Consider the following 17,654-nt stretch of genomic DNA (forward strand, 5'->3'; position numbering starts at 1 on the left):
CACACTATATTGTTTATATCCTTCCCTTCCTCCCGTACACGCTCATGAACTTTTTGAGGCAGACACCGTGACTTACTCCAAGTTTCCTGGCTCTGAACAGCAGCTTCTTAGGAACATAACATGCTAAGAGGGTAGTGGAAGCCGCAAGATAAACATATTGGGTACTAACGGAGCGTCCATTTTATTCTAATATCTGGGAAAACGCAGTTTTACATTGAAGCTGGCGCTTCCCTCTTCACTCAACGTTTCCTTGTTTTATTAACTAACCGTTTTTATTTCAAGGTCGCGGGACACCCTGGGGATACAAAAATGCGCCTGAGCAGTCGCAACGAGATACCCTGAGCAAGAAACAATTGTGAGACTAAGTGGCACTAAGTCGCAGGGGCACCACGGACACGCCGGGAAGGGGCTGGCCCGCCGTGACAGGTCTTGGGGCGCGCCAGAAACTGTCGCACTGGCCTCTGGGTCAGGCTCGGCCCGGCAAGAGAGCCCTGGTTGGAGCTGATGTCTTCCCAGTCTGAGGGGTGGGAAATGGCATCCGGGCCGGAGCGCGTCCAGGAAGGAGAGCCCCCCGCCGGCTCTCGGAGCGCCCCAGCCCCGCCACCCTGCGCTCGGGCCTCTGTCGGCCTCTGTCCCCCTCTGTCTCGGGCGCCCCGCCCGCCAGGCCCCGCCCCGTGACGCCAGGCCCCGCCCCGTGACGCCAGGCCCCGCCCCGCGGCGCCCGCTTCCAAGATGGCGGCGGCGATGCCTGCCAGGCAGTCCGGGTGGCGGTGACGACGGGAAGCTGGAGAGCAGGTATGTGGGCTGGGGGTGATGGGGTGAGAGGCCCGGGAGAAAGGTTCGGGCGACTGGCGCGTTGAGAAGTTTTGGGCAAAGGCTGGAGACCAGCTTGAGCGGGGGTGGGGGGGGGCGTCCCAGGTGGACGTTCGGACAGAGGCCGGTGGGCTCACGTTGCAAATGCAAGAGGAGGTTGGGGTGGGATGGGGGTGCGCGGAAAGAACCGGTCTGTGACCCTCTGCAGCGCGCTGGCCACGCCCCTTCGGTGAGCCAGGCCAGGTATCCCCGACAGGTTCTGCCCAGCCCTCCCTCTCCCTGCCTCACTTTTAGCCGTAACCCTCCTCCCCACCCCCGCTAGGACGGGGATGGGGTAGAAAAGGTAGAGGAGGCCACCCCCACCCTCCTCCCCGCCGCGCTCCGGGGCTGTTTGCTTGCAGCTCCCAGGTGGTCACGCTGCCTGCACCTGCGGAGCTAGCTCCCAGGCACGTGAAGAACGGAAAGGAGCCTGTTTCCTACTCCGCCCTTGGTCCTCCTGAGGCCACTCCACAATCCTGTCGTGACTGCCTCACCCCTTGGCGAAAATAATGGCTCCATTAGCTGCCTTGTCCCTACTCCCCAAACAGGTTGGTCCTGTTGGGGTGGGGTATGGTTAAGCAAGCGTGAACCGACACTCTAGGGCAGCCGGGGCCGAAGCCAGGGACCTACGATCTCTGGCTCCTCCCCTTGTCTTTCCAACCGCTTTCCCTCACTTCCCAGTTTCACCCTGATGTTGAGCTCTGCCCCTCTGGGTGGGTGGTTATCCTTGACCACTTGTGTTACAGCTGGCCCCAGGATCGCTGTTGGAGTGTTGGATGGAGCCCTTCTCTGTCCTCTGTGACATTTCCAATTTTAGATAATGCCTCACATCTCTGCCCCGCCGGGACCCCCCGAAGCTCCCATGACCCCGAAGAAGACAGCTTGAACCTAGGTGAGTCTTTCCCCCTCTAAAATTGGAAGGGAGGTTCTCCAGGGACTCCTGTGAAAGGGACATGGGACCTGAATGATGTAAGCATTCTTGGGGGTGGGGACCGAGAGTAGTTGGCTGAGTGGTTTGGGGAGGAGGTGGAGGAGAGTGAAACTTGGGCTGGAAATGGCAGGTGGTAGGGCTGCTGGCGGTTACATTCTGTTTCTTTTTTGTGCCTGACCGTTCACCTGTGTGCTCCCTTCTGCGACTTTGTTCTTTGTCTCTTCTTCCTCTTAACTCGCGGTGCCGCCTTCAATTCTTAACTGAGGATCTCTCTGCTGGCTTGCTCGTTGCCTGCCTGCCCCCCAGAACTCTCCTCTCTCCCTCCTCAGACCTCACCCCAGGATGTTGCGGAGGCTGCTGGAGCGGCCCTGCACACTGGCCCTGCTTGTGGGCTCCCAGCTGGCTGTCATGATGTACCTGTCCCTGGGGGGCTTCCGAAGCCTCAGTGCCCTATTTGGCCGAGAGCAGGGGCCGACATTTGACTATTCTCATCCCCATGATGTCTACAGTAACCTCAGTCACCTACCTGGGGCCCCTGTTGCCCCAGGGGGTCCTCCAGCTCCTCAAGGTCTGCCCTACTGTCCAGAACGATCTCCTCTCTTAGGTGAGTGCAGAAAGGAGGAGGAAGTAAAGGGAAGGCCAAGGTGTGGGGACAGGGCTGGGGCGGCAGGAGTGGGCCTTGGAGGATGTTAAAGTACCCGAAAGGTGGGCTGAGGTTGACGTGGAGCCCATTCTGAATTTGGAATTAGATTGGGCTCCTGGGTTGAGCCACAACTTTCCATCGCCTGGCCATTCTCGTGCTCTCCCTGCCTTGGGCTGGGAATTGCTTCCTTTGTAGATGAGCTCTGGTTTAGTTAGTTGCAAGTCCTGTGTTCTCCCATCTTCTAACGGTAGCCTCCGGCCCAGCGAGGCAGGAGAGAGGGAGCGTGAAAAGAGGCAGGCCGGGTGAAGAGCCTGCACCTTCCAGACTTTGTAAAGCTGTCCCAGTGACGGCGTACGCGAGGCTTGTGAGGTTTCTAACGAGCCCTTGGGAAAGCTGAGCCCCGGCAGCAGACTGCCAGGGCCAGAGGCGTTCCCAGGCCTGGGGGTCCTTTTCTCATTGCCCCTCGAATCCCTGACCTGGCCGTTCTCTCCCTACAGTGGGTCCTGTGTCCGTGTCCTTTAGCCCGGTGCCGTCACTGGCGGAGATTGTGGAGAGGAATCCCCGGGTGGAACCGGGGGGTCGGTACCGCCCCGCGGGGTGTGAGCCGCGCTCCCGAACCGCCATCATTGTGCCCCACCGTGCCCGGGAGCATCACCTGCGCCTGCTGCTCTACCACCTGCACCCCTTCCTGCAGCGCCAGCAGCTTGCCTACGGCATCTACGTCATCCACCAGGTACCCCGGCCCCGCCCGGCTCTCTCTGTGACGGAGCCTCAGGTCCCTGCCCCCCCCCCCCCCCCGACTCCCAAGTAGTAGGTCCCCGGAACAGTGCTGAGGGGGTCGGACCGTCGAAGGTGGGGAAACACGCAGCACTGCTCGGCCAGCTGGCTCGCCCCGTAACTCCTCCGCTTCTGTGCAGGGTGTTGTTCCCACGGTCTTCCGTGATTTCTTCCTTTGTTGAACTTGCAATGGTGCAAGTTTGGGACCGGCCAGACCTGGACTAAAGTTAGTTCTGCCATTTGTCCCACACGTGACCTTGAACACGTTTCTTAACCCCCTGAAATGAGGCAAAGAGTGAAAACTAATAGACACCTGTTTTCCGTGGCTATTGGTTGTCAGGATGAAAATGCTAGACAGCGGCATGTAAGTATCAGACACACGCTGATGCTCCACGAGTATTTGCTGAACGAAAAACGAAAGTTTGTCTTTCTCTCCATTCGGCTCGCCACCCTCCCTTCACCCGCCTTTGATCTCCCTCCTTTCATTTTTGTACTTGGGCCCCTCTTCTCCATGCTGCCTACAGACACGGTCTGGTTCTCCCCCATTACCTTCCAGGCTGGCAATGGGACCTTTAACAGGGCCAAGCTGCTGAACGTTGGGGTGCGGGAGGCCCTGCGTGACGAGGAATGGGACTGCCTGTTCCTGCACGACGTGGACCTGCTGCCCGAGAACGACCACAATCTGTATGTGTGTGACCCCCGGGGACCCCGGCACGTCGCTGTCGCCATGAACAAGTTCGGATACAGGTATAGAGGGCACGAGAGGGCGCGGGGAAGTAGGGAACCCCACTGTCCACTGGGAGGAGGGCCAAGGGGATGTGGGTGGGGATGTCTCCCCAAAAGACTTGTGGAATCCAGGCACCTTTCTCTCCCTAGCCTCCCGTACCCCCAGTACTTTGGAGGAGTCTCGGCGCTCACTCCTGACCAGTACCTGAAGATGAATGGCTTCCCCAATGAATACTGGGGCTGGGGCGGTGAGGATGACGACATTGCTACCAGGTCAGACTTCCTGCCCCCGCTCCCTCCCCTCACCTCGGCCTGGGGGCCTGTCCTCGGAGACCACGCCTGATTCTAGCGAGCCGGACCCGGACCCACACCGTGCCCATTCTTCTCCCTTAGCTTTTTCAGTCCCCCCGGGTCAGGCTTTGCGTGCCGGTCTCCATTCTGTCGTCCCCCGGTCTCCTAGATCCTGATGACTTAAGGGAGAGACGATGAGATCAAGAGGCTACAGTATCACGGGATTCCTTCCAGAGTCGGAAGAGGGCCTAGCGATACTTCAGTCCTGCCTGCCGCCAGGCTTGCATCCAGACCACTTCCGGTGGGGCAGGGGAGGAGGGGCTCTGCTCCATACCGCCCAGAACCACTTTGTTGGTTGGAGTCCGTGTCGCTGGCACGGTGCCAGCTCATTTTTAGCCTGTGAAACGTTTTGACCTTCAGCCTCAGCTGACCCAGTTTCCCATCTGTGGCGTGAGGATTTGGGCTTGCTGTGCTAGACCCATTGCGTCCCCTCCCCCCTTGGCCCCTCCGGGACCAGCTCTCTGAATTCTTGTCCTCTGTATGTGTGTGAAGGACCCAGCAGTTTCTAAACGTACGTGTGCTTCCAGTACCTTCCCAGGCCATCTTCAGGTCTTGCTTCCGTGTGTCCCAGATGGGGTTTGTTTCTTTCCAGGTCCTGATTATTTGGTTCCGTTCTTTTCCTAATGACGGGGACAGGTGGAGGGGTCGGGGTGAGGGAGTTGAGGCAGCTCGGCCACCGTTCTAGATGAGAGTTGCTGAGCTTGGGTCCGCGACTCTCGGTCTTGCCCTGTCCTTTTGATCAGATGGCTCCTCTCCCTGCCCTTCCTGGACTGCCAGGGCGCTTCCCGTTAGCCACTCAGAGAGCAAAGGTGGGACGTGCGAACCCACCTCTGCCCGTTGTTTAACGAGGCCCCAGGGTTTGGATGCGCTGGCACCAGCCCCAGGCTTTGGATACATCCAGCTTCTGCGTTCTCTCGTGCCACTTCCTTCTTTCTCTTTGACTTTCTCTCTCCTTCCAGTACGTGGCACTTTTTTGCCTAACCGGCGAGAGTGGCTCTCTGTGTACAGAAACACGTAATCGCTTCCTTGCTGGCCGGACGTAGCTCCTGTTGGCCTGTCAGGAGCTTTCCTCCACTCCTGATCCTCCACGGTGCCCTCACTTTTCCCATAGGGTACGTCTGGCTGGGATGAAGATCTCGCGGCCCCCGACATCCGTGGGGCACTATAAGATGGTGAAGCACCGAGGAGACAAGGGAAATGAGGAAAACCCCCACAGGTAGGGAGGACTGCCCGCGAATGGTGACTGGGCCCTCAGGGTTCTGCATCCCAGCCAGGAAACGCCTAGAGGTCCCTAAGTCCCCGGCTGTTTCTCTCTGGGCCTTAGTTCTCCAACCTCTGACCCTCAGATTTGACCTCCTGGTCCGTACCCAGAATTCTTGGACACAAGATGGGATGAACTCACTGACATACCGACTGCTGGCTCGAGAGCTGGGCCCTCTCTATACCAACATCACAGCAGACATTGGAACTGACCCTCGGGGTCCCCGGGCTCCCTCTGGGCCCCGTTACCCACCTGGTTCCTCCCAGGCCTTCCGCCAAGAGATGCTGCAGCGCCGGCCCCCAGCCAGGCCTGGCCCTCTGCCTACTGCCAACCACACAGCCCCCCAGGGCTCACACTGACCACTCCTTCCTGCCCACCTCAATCATGAAACCGAATCCGAGGGGTCGTATTCTCCCCGCCCTCGGCTCCTCACTGCTCTCAGAGGGGACGTGGGGGAACTGAACTCCAGTGCTGGGCTGGAGGCAAGGGCCTCTCCTCACTGCTGGACTGGAGCTGGGCTCCTTTAGACCTGGGGGTCCCTCTTTCTAGGGTCACCTGCCAGGGCTTATGACTGTGAATCCTTGATGTCATGATTTTATGTGATGACTCCTGAGAGTCCCCGGCCCCAGGGGTAAGAGCAGGGCTGGACCCCAAGTCCCTTCCTCTTCCAGGAGAGAAGAGTGATCCGGCTTTTCCTGGGACCTCTGTGAATATTTATTCTATTTATGGTTCCGAGGAAGTAATGTTTGGTGAAGGAAACCCCTCCCTGGGTACTTTTCTGCCAGTGCTGGAGTAGCTTCCTCTTCTGGACCTGGCGCAAGGGGCTGGGATTTTGATATATTTTCTAATAAAGGACTTTGTCTTGCCTCTGCTCCTGCTTGCTGCATCCCAGGCACCTCGTGCCTATCTTTGCGACCTGCCCCCCTGCTGCCTCGTGCCTGTAGGTGACAGAACAACCAGATCCAGCCAAGCTCCAGCAACTTTTATTTTCGTGGGTCAAGAACTGCCACCAGCGGGGCCAGGAGGAGGTGGGAGTTGGGGATCAGCTGTTCGGTTCCGAGCCCAGGACCCGGGCTGCTGCCTGGCGTCCGCTCTCTATACAGTCGTTGACGGCAACCCCCTCATAGGAGGCTCCGGCCAGAGTCAAGGGCAGCCTCTGAGAAGCCAAGAATTGCGTAGCTGCCTCTGGAAAGAAAAGATGAAAGGACGGTTAGAGCTGGGGCTCTGGTCTCCTTGCCCTCCTCAGCACACTCGCTCTCCCAACTCACCCAGTTTTTGCCAGTGGCCTAGTGTATACTGGGGGATGCAGTTCTGGGGAGAGAAGAGGGGATACGGGGAAATTTTTGCTGCTGATGTCCAGGCCCAGGTAGACGGTGACAAATCCACCGCTTCCTGCCTTCGGTGGGAGTCGAGGAGCGTTTGCTCAACTCACCTTGTGCAGATGGACCAAGCAGTGGCTGGGTGGCTCTTTCAGTCCTAACTGGGTGGCAGCTGCTTCCTGGGCCTGTTGTTGGAGCAGCTCCTGAGATAAGACGGCGCCCCTGGCTTCCAGCGTCTGTAACCAGGACCCTCCCAGCATCACCTAGGGAGAGGATATGGCACTGAGCAGCCTGGCCTGACCTGCGCTGGGCATGGAGGAGCCCTCTGGAAACCCCCGCTAAGCAAAGCTGCCGCTTCTCACAGTCACTCGGAGGCCAGGGGGGCTTCCGTCCTGCTCAGGGAAAGCAACTGAGTCATACACGATTCCCAGGACGCCCGGGTCTTCTGAGGATGGCACCAAATGTCCGAATCCCTGGGGCGAGGAGAAGACCGGGTCAGGAAGGAGAGGTTCCGGTGGAGCCCACGCCTCTCGTTCCTCTGTGTCACGGCTACCTGCACGGGCAGACGGGCTCCTCGGTACTGCAGGTTCACCACAGCCACAGACACCGCAGTGATGGCGCTCAGGGCCCGGGCCAGAGGCGCAGCCTCCGCAGGGAGCAGCTTGCCAAGCACTGGGGGGGAGAGCAGGCGGGGGCCCGCGTCAGGAGGCCTGCCCACCAGTCTCGCCCGCCCTCCCCGGGGTTGGACCCCCCACAGGGATGGCCGGTTCAGGGGCGCAGGATGGTCCCGTGGGTCCCGGAAGCTGAACTTTGCCTCACTCCCGCCGGGGAAGGGGACGGTGGCTACCTCGTTACCTGAAGCCGGAACAGCACTGATAACGTGGTCAGCATCCAGACTGCTGTCCCCTAGAGACACCTGACGGGACGAAAACATTTGAGGGACAGACAGAATGGGAGCGTTGCCCCACTTTCCTAGGCACCAAACGGGCAGGAGAGACTGAGTGCTGAGCCAGGATGAAGAGACTGTGCGATCAGCACAGAACCCCCGCCCCCGCCCCCCCCCCCCCCCCCCCCCCCCCCCCCCAGTTACTCCAGGAAGCAGACCAGACAAGCCAGCGTGGCCTGAGATGCGTAATGGAGCTGGGCTGGCCCTTCCCCTACCTAAGCCACTTACAAGCACTACTTCTGTCTAGAGTTGGATCAGGCAGATCTCGGAGGAAGGTCTACAAATAAAGTCTAAGACCCCGGGGTAGCCCGTACTTAAACAGCATCTAGGAAAACCATGAATAACTAGTCTGGCCCACCCCGGCCTGGTTAAAACATAGAGGCAAAGATGGAAACTCTAATTAGACACACATTCCACACCAGGGGCCTCTCCTACCTTCCAGCGCCTGTCTGCCTGGAGGCTGAGCCCACAGACGGGCTGGCCTCTGAGAATACGGACTCCTCTACTAGTCAGGTGGGTGTTAAGGGCTTGGGGCAACGTTTCCAGCCCTCCTCGGAGGGACCACTGGCTCCAGCGCTCGGCTCGGGCCTGGCTAATGAGTGCGGAGTCTGGCTGCGGGCTCTGCCCTGCACAGGGAGAGGCAGGGAAGAATCATTAAAACACCACCCTGGCCTCCAGTCCCTTACTCTGGCGGTCCTTAATATCTTCACCCCTTGAACTAATCCCCACTCACCTGCTCCCAGCAGCAGCCCCAGTAAAACGGAACGATGGGTTTGCTCGGCTTGGAAGAGACTGGGAAAGCAGGACCTGACGCTGAGCTCTCGGCTGTTGCCTGCAAACACTCCTCGGCAGAGGCTGTCCATGGCTAGAGACGCCACCTTAAGGGTGAGACCAGGATTGAGAGGCCAAGGAAGAAGCCGCACAGCCTACTTCCCGCTGGCCCTGCTAGGTAGGGAACAGGGGTGGGGTAGGGTTTCGGTTGGGGAGCAGTCCCGCTGTAGCAAAAGAATGGGAAGCAACGGAGAGCATCCACTCCCGACTGTTCTGAGGACTACTGGATGTGAAGAGAAGGGGGCGTCCCTAAGCCCTACAGAAGAGCCCCCCTAGGTGGCAGGTATGAGTGGAGGGCTCTGCAGCTGGTTAGGAGGGGAGGGATTTCGGGGCCTCTGGGGCCACGTTACCTCGGGTCCAAGGCGGCGCTGGGCAAAACTGTGCACAGTCTCATCAGGGTCTTTGCCCCTGGGCGCGGTCAACTCCCTCAGCCCAGCCCAAAACAGAGGTTTGGAGAAGGGCGGTGAAGGGCGGAAGAGCCCCCTGCACTGAGGAAGGCATAGTCATTTCCATTCATCTGACTCCTCTTGCCGGGAGGGCTGACAGACTGGGAGATGCAGTCGTGGAAGGGGTGAAAGCCAGGCGGGCAGGGGTGCAGTCAGGAGGTGACGGCGTTACCTGAGGCCGGAGGGCAGCGCATGCAGGGCGCCACCTACGTACAGGAACCTGTTCTTGGCAGCTGGGTGGTCTCCCCGGACAGGCAACACTTCTGAGTCCAAGCCAAGCTCAGAAACCTGCTCTCCACACATCCTCAGGAAGAGGAGAAACTAAGGAAAGGACTGGCCCACCAATGCTCCCTCCCAAGCCTGTCCTCTAGTGAAGGGCCCTCCGCAAGCCCTCCCAGGCATTCCGTAGCCTTCTCACCAGGAGCAGGGTCCGGGCCCCCAGGGCTCCCGCCGGCCGAATTCCTCGAGGTCCAAGTTCAAAGATAGCACCACCTGGCCCTCGGACTGAGCGGATCCAGCCTCCCAGACGCTCGCTGGCCTCCACCAGGACCACCTGGGGACAAGAGGGCGGCACGGCCTACATAGCCTCGGGGTAAATGGTCTGCAGGGGAAGAGGGCAGCGCACTCCCTTTTGCTGGAAACGGGAGGAGGGTATTAAAGCAGCCTCCCTCTGGCGCGACGGGGCACTCACCTTGGGGGGACAGGGGGCCCGGCTCAGGTGGTAACTGGCGGCCAAGCCGCTGATGCCTCCTCCCAGCACGACCACGGTCCGGCCCATTAGGAAGCCTGGGCGTAGCCTGGGTAGGGGGCGCGGTGGGGGAGGGGGATCGGACAGGCTGACGGGGCTGCACCTGCTCTGCGGAAGCCCCCCAGGTTCCACGTTCCACCCCCGGTCCGGGCCACTGCTCCAGGGGAAACCCGCAGAGCCCGCGGACGGGGTGGGGCCGGTGAGGTCCCCGCCCAGGGCCCAGGACCCACCCGCGAGAGGGCCGAGGGAGCTGGAGGGAGAGGTCTCCGGGTTCCCCGGCCGGCGCCCGGCGTGGAGGCGGATAAGGACCCCGCCCGCGCTATCTGCCCGCGCAGGGTTCGTGGCGCCGTGAGGGGCCCCAGGCCCGCGGCTCGGGCGCCGCCGCCCCGGCCGCCCCCTTCGGGCCCTCCGACTCCGCGTCCACTCCCTCCCGCCTCCGGATTGGCGGGCCCTGGGAGGCCCCGGATCACGCCCACCAATGAGAGCACAGAGCCGGAGGTGGCTTCCCCCCCCCCCCCCCCCTCCGCCCCTGCCCCGCCCCGCGGAGGCCGGCCCTGCGTGAGGCTGCGGCGCCGGGCGGCGGTTAACTGCTTAGGTGCCAGTTGGAGAGGGCGGTCGGCCGGGCCCTGCCCTCCCCGGGGGCTGCGGCGGCGAGGGCTGGAGCCCGGTCAGCGGACCCCGGCTCAGGCGTCCCAGGCCCGGCGACGGTGACAGCCCAGAGGCGGGGGGGATGGGAGAGAGGCGAGCGTTGGGTGCAGGGAGAGCGGACAGGGACACGGGCCGCTCCGTGGGGAGGAGGCTCCGTAAACAGCTCCTTGATGTTAGCAACAGCCCGGGCCTACGGGAGCCGGGGCCGCCCGGCAACGCGCCCCGTGTTTGTCAACAGGGGTCCTCGGGTGCCTCGCCCTCGAGGGGCAGCCCCGTTCCGGGCAGAAGACGGCGCCCCGAGCTTGCACTGGCTTCCCCGTAGCTTCACGAGTCGCAGGTGTGCCTTCCCTCTTTGCCCCCACGTTGGCCCCCGCGTGTCCGGGTCCGGCGCCCCCACCTCCGCCCGAGAGCGCCCCCGTCTGTCCAGAGAGGGAACTGGGTCCCAGGGGGACTCCCGTTCCGCCGGTTCTCTTATCTGCCCCCTAAGCGCAAATACAGAGAAGGACATCACTTTTTCTTAATAAATTTATTCACAAAAAGTGAGGTTGTAGAGGGTCTGGGGGCTGTACACGGGCAGGGACCTGGGCAGCTCTGTACATGGGGCTGGGAGACGAGGGAGCCTCCAGGTGGAAGGGTACTTCTTAATAAAAAAAATAACGGGAGCTACAACCACCGCCTCCCCCCTCCCCGATTAAAAAGACACAAAAATAGACGTCTCTGAGGTAAATGGGGAGCCTGGGGCTTAAGGGTGTTGAAAGGGCGTCACAGGTGCCAGGGCGTAAAGGGGGTGTCACAGGCACCGGGGTGGCTCCTGCATCAGTTGGTAGAACAGCACGTAGCCCTCACTGGACGCCACCTGGTTTTCACTGACAGGGGAGACACTGGGAGGAGGGGAGAGGGGACGGGGCTTGTGACGGCTCCCGGGTCTTCCCTCCTCCCCGCAAGATCAACCTGGGGCATCTAGGAAGAGCGCCCCGCCCTTCTGGGGCTTCACACGGGGGACAGGGGAGCAGCGGTGGGGATGGGGCAGGAATGGGGGGGGCGGGTCTCACCGAGAATCATTGTAGACGTGCCAGCCAGTCTGGCACCGGCACAGGGCCGTGTAGTGGCCGTAGTGGACGCTGCCCGAGTGGTTGCAAAGGGCATACAGCTGATAGATGGGGCTTCCTGTCGGGCGAGAGTCGACCACATTCCAGGGCCAGAGCTGGGCCCGCTCCGCCCGCTCTCCCTCCCCTTCAGAGGAGCTCTTCAGGACCTTCCCTTCCAGACTTACCGGCTTTGTCACTGGCAAAGTCCCCTAGGCTCAGTCGCTGCAGCGGGAAGTCTACACCTACTGAACTTTTCTTGATGGAGCCTCGGGAGGCAGAGAATCGATTAAGATCTAAGCCCTAGTTAAGGAGCATGTGCGTGGGGGGGGGGGGCGCGGAGGGCATTTGAAGGGGACTGAATGCTGTCCCCTCCCCTCCGGGAGCAGGGCAGGAAAAGGCGGAGTGGCAGGCTTTTCCTAAGGAAAACTCAATTGCCAAACGTCCAGCCTGGGCAGACATGGAAAACCAGGGGGGCCAACCGGACGGGACAAATAAGAATCTGAAGATCAGGATACGGAGCACGAGGATTCGGGGGAATCTTTGTACTGTCAACTTTTTGGTGCTTCGTGTTTTCTGCCGACATCGATCACACACCTGAATGAATGTCAGATAACGTCATGTTAACGTGCTCCGCCCCTCAGCCGGCTTTTCTGACACCTTAACTCACAAATTTACCACGCTTCCCATTACTCCCTTCTCCTCGGGGCCACTCCCCTGCGCCCTAGGATTCCTAGGCCGTATCTGAGAGCCCGACACAAACCCAGACATACAAATATTACGCCCGTATCAAAGCATCATGCGACCCCTTTTACTCAGATGGGCCCCCTCCCCAGGCCTCCCACCCTTACTGTATCCCTTGTGGAACCCCACATACTGGAGCATTCTCTGACTCCAGCTCTTCTTCCTTGGTGAAAAGGTTGAAACAATCCCGCAGAGATACCTTGCCCCCGGCAAATCCTTTCTGGGGGGGGGGGGGAAACAGGAATGAAAGGTCAGCATGTTCTGGATGTGCTTCTCCAACTCGTCTCCATCAACCCAGGCTTCAGTGCTTCCCACAGGGTTCCCTCCCACGCTCTGGGGGTGGGCAGGGACGGGTCACAGAACCCATGTCCCATCCAACCCTGGAATCCTCCGGACTCCCACCTTGGGGATGGGCAGGGACAGGTCACAAAAAACCTCGAAGGTCGTGGAGCGATACCCACAGGCCTGGCACTTGAGACAACTTTTCAACTGGCCCACAAACAGGTCTAGACAGAAGCGAAGAGGCGGGACAGACAGTCATTCTGGGATGCCAGAGGTGCTCCCTTGGCCCCTCCTCTCTTCCCACCCCTCTTCCTGACCCTTCTTTTCCTAACCCCCTCGCCCCTCGTCCGCATTTTCACCCTCTAGTCTCGCTCCCACACCCCTTCATGGTATCAGTCTTTCTCCCAAGCCTGCACCCCTCCCCCACGCTGATTTGCCCGCGTGGCTTTGCCCGGTTCCGTACCCACAATCTTGCTGTCTTCTCGCTCCAGGTAACGCTTCCACATTAGGTTGGCTCGGTCATCGTCACTACCACAGGTCAAGGGAAGCGAGGAGCACCCATGAGACGGCGGGGACACCGGGGCGGCCCCCCAACACCACGGAAACGACTCACGCAGCCCTGCACCCCACCCACCCCCAGCTCCTTCTCTACATTTCAAAGAAGCGTCAAAGGAGTAGGTCAAAGGAGTAATGCTTCAGAAGGCTCAGAGGGCTTTCCGGGGAAATCCAAGGTGAGGGAAAAGAAGGGAATAAGGAAGGACAGGGAAAGAACAGCTGTCTTCACCTGGCTTGAAACTCTTTAGGTCCCTGGTTGTAAATTATCCCCTCTGCCTCAACCCAGGGCCATCCCAGCACTGCCCTCTGCCTCCAGCCGTACCCTTGGCCTCCCTCCCTCCTCCGACCTCTGCGCTGCTTCTCCAACCAGCTTCCGGGCTAAGCGGTTCCCTGGACCCTACATCCTCCATCCGGACTAGCCCAGTTCTGTGTGGGGTGAAGGCTGCCAAGCGTGTACGGGAAGGTGAAGGAGGGAGAGTGACCTCACCTCAGCTCTGGTTCTTCTAGCAGAGCCCCCCCGCGGCGGGGCTGAGAGGCAGCCGCACCACTGGCCAAGATTGGTGCAGCCCGGCGGCCTCGTCGGTTGATTTCGAGGTGCAGCCGCTCCATGAGGAGCTTCAGGAACTCTTGGGCATCCTGCTGGCTGCGGCCAGAAACAGGGTGTGGGCCACCGACCCCCACCTGGTCCCCAGACACGACCCCCCGCCCGCACGTCGGTCCCCACTTCTCGGATGAAGGACATCCGAGGGCCCAGGACAACGCTGCCAGGGCCCCTGCTCGGCCCAGAGAGGAGCCTCCTCCCCTCCGGCTCTCCCACCTGTATCCAGAGAAGGAGGGAACGTATTTCTGGAAGACAGCTCGGAATCGGGTGGGATTCACAGCTTCACAAGAGTCAGGATGCCACAGGGCACCGATCACATCCGCAAAGGCTGTCGGGGCAGGCGTGGGGAGACCGAGGTTAGTGACTAGAAGAGGCGGGCCAGGGGTGGCTCAGAGGGCGGAGAACCACCTCTAGGGAAGCAGGCAGCAGGAAAAACAGATGGCCAGATGCAAAGGTCGGGGCCACCGTGCCTGGCAGGCGGACCCAGAGGTCGGGGAGAGGACCCGGAAAGGGGGGAGCAAGAGGTGTTGCCCTACCTTCAGTGAGCTCTTGCGCTCGACCCCCTCCAGGCACCTCTTGCCGGAAGTCCCTCCGCAGACAGAAGTCCCGAAGAGGCCGAGTGCTGCTCAAACACTGTAGCACTGCATTCAGGAAGCACTGGGAGGCGCGAGAGACACGGCCATCATTGCTGCAGACCACTGACCTGACGCCTAGAAGGGCTTCAGTGCGCTCCTTCCCCACCTCCCCCAGGTCGGCCCCCGGCCACCCCCAGCCCGCATCATTTCTCATTCCCGTTAGGGAGGAAGGACAGGAGGCTGGCTCTCACCGTGTTCCCCAGGTTTCGCAGGCCAACGTGACCAGAGCCCAGGAGCAGTGTGTGATGAGCCTGGAAGGTCAGAGTGGAGTCAGCGGTTTCCCGCCCAGCACTCTGACCTTTCAACAGCATGCTGCCCACCGCTTCCCCACCCCTGCACTGCACCCCCAAGCTCCACCCTCTTTCCCCCACCGGGTACTGGGGGCTCCCCTACCTCACTGGCCATGAGCACGTAAGCCCATCGCAGCTGAGCGCAGCACGGACTCGGCCAGGGCTGTCCCACCTGCTCCCCACTTACTCGCCTGCCCAGCTGGCCGGCGCTGCAGCTCCTGGGGCAGCTCCCCAAGCACGGGCATGGCTGCCCAGCCGCTCCCCATGCCCACCTTGCTTCCCCCAAGGCCCCACTCCCGCCCCCCGGGGCCCCTTCCTGAGCCCTCTCCTGATGGATACAACTGCAGTCAACCTAGCTCACTTAGCTTGGGAAATGGACAACCACCCTAACTCAGATGCTCTGAGCCCGCCTCTCTTCAGCTCCAGAGATTAATTAGGCCCAGGCAGCATCCTAGGAGAGAAGGGGAAGCAAGGGAGAGTAAGGGCCCGGGGACCGGGGATGCGGAGAAGAATTCCAACTGGTTGGGTTAATTCTCTGGGGACTGAAACGGCACACCGTGCTGGGGACTCACAGACAACCCCGAAAAAAAGGTCTGCGAGGCTCGAGGGTACTTAAGTGAGGGAGAGGAGAGTCCCAGCTGCTGCAGTGAGGGACTGGGAAAGGAACTCGGGGAAAAGAGGGAAAGGAAAGCCACCTGATGGCAAGAAAGCTGGAGGCACAGAGGAGCACGGGCACGGAAGGCCACGGGTGCCGGACAAGTCCTCACCATTTTGTCATCGGAGTAGAAAGACTCAGAGGGCCGGGCCGATATGACGTGAAAGGAGCCATGGGAAGTAGGGGGCTCCGTCCGTATACTGAGCAAGGTTGGGGGACCGGGAAAGCCCCCGAGGCGGCGGAGAGAAGCGCTGCGTCTCAAAGCCGGTGGCTCAGGCCGGAGCGCCAGGCGGCTCAGAGCAGCCCCGAGCTCCCCAGCGCCACGGTGCCCTCCCAGGGCAATCCCCATAGGCCGCAAGTCCCCACTGCTCACAGACTTGGAACGGGCTAGGTTGGTCCTGGAAGGGAGAGGCAGAGCCACGGTGGTCGGGGGTGGTGAGCCAGGCAGGGGAACTCCATGATCTGCCCGAAGGGGTCCTCTGGGACGAGGGCCTGAGGTCCGACCCCGTCCCAGCTCCAGTTTCTTGAGCCGTTCCTCAGGGGGCCCCGGCCGGGGAGGCAGAGGTCTTAACATGGGGTTCGGCCCGGGGGCTGGGTTTCGGCGCTCCTTGCTTCGGGCCCGTGGGGCAAATGGTAGCTTGGATCCCACTCGGGGCTGGACATTAACAGGTGGCTCTCGGGTCCGGCCCAGGCGGTGCTCAGAGGCCTGGGGCATTGTGGACACCACAGGCTGGACCTGGGAGGAGAAGAGAGGGTCAGTATTTGCATGTGGAGGGAGGCGGGAACCTAGGTTACCACACTAGCTTCTACATACTCCACAGGCAGGTACCCCGTCTGTCACGTCAGTCACTGTATCCCCAGCACCTGGCATCGTATTGGGCACAAAGTAAATACTCGGTATCCGTTGAGTAAGGGAATGAATGACAGCAGCCCCCCCGCGTTGGCTCTTTCTGTATTCCCCGTCCCCTTCCTGCAGAACACAGCTTGACTGAAAAGCCCAGGACAGTCTCTATCTCGGCGGTCTTTATGATCTAAACGCTCATGACGAGGGCCCCCATACCCGGCTAGTCAACGGGAGGTGCCCTGGGTCACTTGGAACCTCTGGACAAACGAGGGTGTGGATGTAAGGAAAACAGCCCCAAAGACAGCGTCCCACCCTCAAACCCCTGCCTGCCCTCCGGGCTGCCCTGAAGCGGACTAAACGGGTGCCTTGCGAATCACTCCCTCCCCCACGTCTGAGCTGCAACGAGGTGTTGGGGCTCAGGGGCAGTGGCGGGGAGGGAGGTCGAACGAGACCCTCATCTCCGCACCTCTCCCACCACGGCAGGGCTTCAGCCGGGTCCGCCCCCCTCGAGGGCAGAAAGGCCGAGGCCGCTGATTGGCTACGGGGTCCGGCGGCGTAGTCCCTGCGGTCCACGGACGCTGTCCCTCCAGCCCGGATCCCCCAGGCCTGCTGGGCCCCCCGCGCCCTGCCTTTGTGGAGGGCGTCCTTTCGGGTCTGGAGCGGTCTTCCCGCGGCCCCCCCCTCCCCCACGCCATAGCGCCCCGGCCCGTACCTGTCCCCCGGTGAGGCGACGGGGGAGGCCAGCCGGGGCCAAGCCCCAGCTCAGGGCCACCCCCTACTACCCCCGTGCAGCCCCCCCGAGGGCCGGGCTGCAGCTTTCGCTGCAGCTGTTGCCCAGATCTCTCCCGCCGCAGGGGCCGCCGCCATCTTTGTTGGTCCCGCCCGGCCACCGGCCACCGGCTTCACCGCCTCTCACGGCGCCTGCGCACCCACACTCGGACTCCACCCACCTCCTTCCTCGGCGCCTGCGTGAACCTGCCCCTTTGGCTCCGCCGCCGACACCATGGAAACGCAGCCAACTTTAGGACCGCCGGTTCCCAGATCTGCTTTGAATGGTTTTTAAACCGTCTCTCCAAAGCAAGTCCCTGCAGCCATAGGGTCCTGTGACCATAGGGATGAAGATCCGAGGGTCGTAGTATGGCCCCCAGGCTTGCAGACAGATCCTTGCCGGGGAGCCCGGGTGCCAGTGTGGGAAGCTGCGATGCTTGGGTCCGGCCCTCAGACCGGTGGAGAAGCATCCGGCACTCCACACAAGGATGGGAAGATCCCTGGAGGGCGGGGAATGCTGGTCCTGCAAAACCATTCCTCAAGCATCTTGCAGACCAAAGCGGTAGGCACCCCGCTAAAGGACACCAGCAGATCTCTGCAAGCAGATCTCAGCAGGAGGGAGAGCAGTCAAGATTTCCTTTCATTTCCCAGCTCCTCACCACAGCATCCCCCATCTTCCCCTCCCTCCACACTAAGGTCGTTGTACATGTGCCTTG

The 17,654-nt window shown here is 61.2% G+C and overlaps 3 protein-coding genes across 13 annotated transcripts; 1 reads left to right on the top strand and 2 right to left on the bottom strand.

Annotated features, from left to right (window-relative positions):
- Positions 1 to 715: 715 nt before the first annotated feature.
- B4GALT3 (beta-1,4-galactosyltransferase 3) lies at positions 716 to 6,573 on the top strand. 5 transcript variants are annotated; one of them, XM_042976269.1, is made up of 8 exons: positions 716 to 795; positions 1,599 to 1,744; positions 2,113 to 2,387; positions 2,924 to 3,159; positions 3,760 to 3,950; positions 4,080 to 4,202; positions 5,392 to 5,496; positions 6,434 to 6,573. In XM_042976269.1, exons 3-8 carry the CDS (start codon positions 2,126 to 2,128, stop codon positions 6,483 to 6,485), a joined length of 969 nt encoding a protein of 322 aa, XP_042832203.1. In that variant the 5' UTR covers positions 716 to 795; positions 1,599 to 1,744; positions 2,113 to 2,125; the 3' UTR covers positions 6,486 to 6,573. The 5 variants fall into 5 exon arrangements, with proteins under 5 accessions (XP_042832203.1, XP_042832199.1, XP_042832201.1 ...); XM_042976265.1 differs by lacking the exon at positions 6,434 to 6,573 and adding an exon at positions 5,627 to 6,408; XM_042976267.1 differs by lacking the exon at positions 6,434 to 6,573 and adding an exon at positions 5,627 to 6,408 and having other exon boundaries at positions 1,670 to 1,744.
- On the bottom strand, positions 6,503 to 10,243 carry PPOX (protoporphyrinogen oxidase). Of its 4 annotated transcripts, none has more exons than XM_042976262.1 (13): positions 10,062 to 10,243; positions 9,775 to 9,880; positions 9,502 to 9,636; positions 9,256 to 9,371; positions 8,988 to 9,120; positions 8,540 to 8,684; positions 8,242 to 8,432; positions 7,716 to 7,776; positions 7,414 to 7,532; positions 7,223 to 7,333; positions 6,974 to 7,123; positions 6,810 to 6,852; positions 6,503 to 6,726 (listed from the first exon to the last, which is right to left on the bottom strand). In XM_042976262.1, exons 2-13 carry the CDS (start codon positions 9,859 to 9,861, stop codon positions 6,584 to 6,586), a joined length of 1,434 nt encoding a protein of 477 aa, XP_042832196.1. In that variant the 5' UTR covers positions 9,862 to 9,880; positions 10,062 to 10,243; the 3' UTR covers positions 6,503 to 6,583. The 4 variants fall into 4 exon arrangements, with proteins under 4 accessions (XP_042832196.1, XP_042832194.1, XP_042832198.1 ...); XM_042976260.1 differs by having other exon boundaries at positions 9,256 to 9,386; XM_042976264.1 differs by lacking the exon at positions 9,775 to 9,880 and having other exon boundaries at positions 9,256 to 9,386.
- A 630-nt stretch (positions 10,244 to 10,873) lies between these two features.
- USP21 (ubiquitin specific peptidase 21) lies at positions 10,874 to 17,090 on the bottom strand. 4 transcript variants are annotated; one of them, XM_042975826.1, is made up of 13 exons: positions 16,141 to 16,303; positions 15,367 to 16,062; positions 14,573 to 14,632; positions 14,283 to 14,403; positions 13,963 to 14,074; positions 13,633 to 13,788; positions 13,054 to 13,118; positions 12,711 to 12,814; positions 12,442 to 12,528; positions 12,083 to 12,161; positions 11,753 to 11,860; positions 11,532 to 11,646; positions 10,874 to 11,360 (listed from the first exon to the last, which is right to left on the bottom strand). In XM_042975826.1, the coding sequence occupies exons 1-13, from the start codon at positions 16,195 to 16,197 to the stop codon at positions 11,270 to 11,272; spliced, it is 1,851 nt and encodes a 616-aa protein (XP_042831760.1). In that variant the 5' UTR covers positions 16,198 to 16,303; the 3' UTR covers positions 10,874 to 11,269. The 4 variants fall into 4 exon arrangements, with proteins under 4 accessions (XP_042831760.1, XP_042831762.1, XP_042831761.1 ...); XM_042975828.1 differs by lacking the exon at positions 16,141 to 16,303 and adding an exon at positions 16,883 to 17,090 and having other exon boundaries at positions 10,875 to 11,360; XM_042975827.1 differs by having other exon boundaries at positions 10,876 to 11,360; positions 15,439 to 16,062; positions 16,141 to 16,300.
- Positions 17,091 to 17,654: the final 564 nt, after the last annotated feature.

This window comes from Panthera tigris, chromosome F3 (assembly GCF_018350195.1).
Source record: "Panthera tigris isolate Pti1 chromosome F3, P.tigris_Pti1_mat1.1, whole genome shotgun sequence".
In the NCBI taxonomy this organism is placed as follows: domain Eukaryota; kingdom Metazoa; phylum Chordata; class Mammalia; order Carnivora; family Felidae; genus Panthera; species Panthera tigris.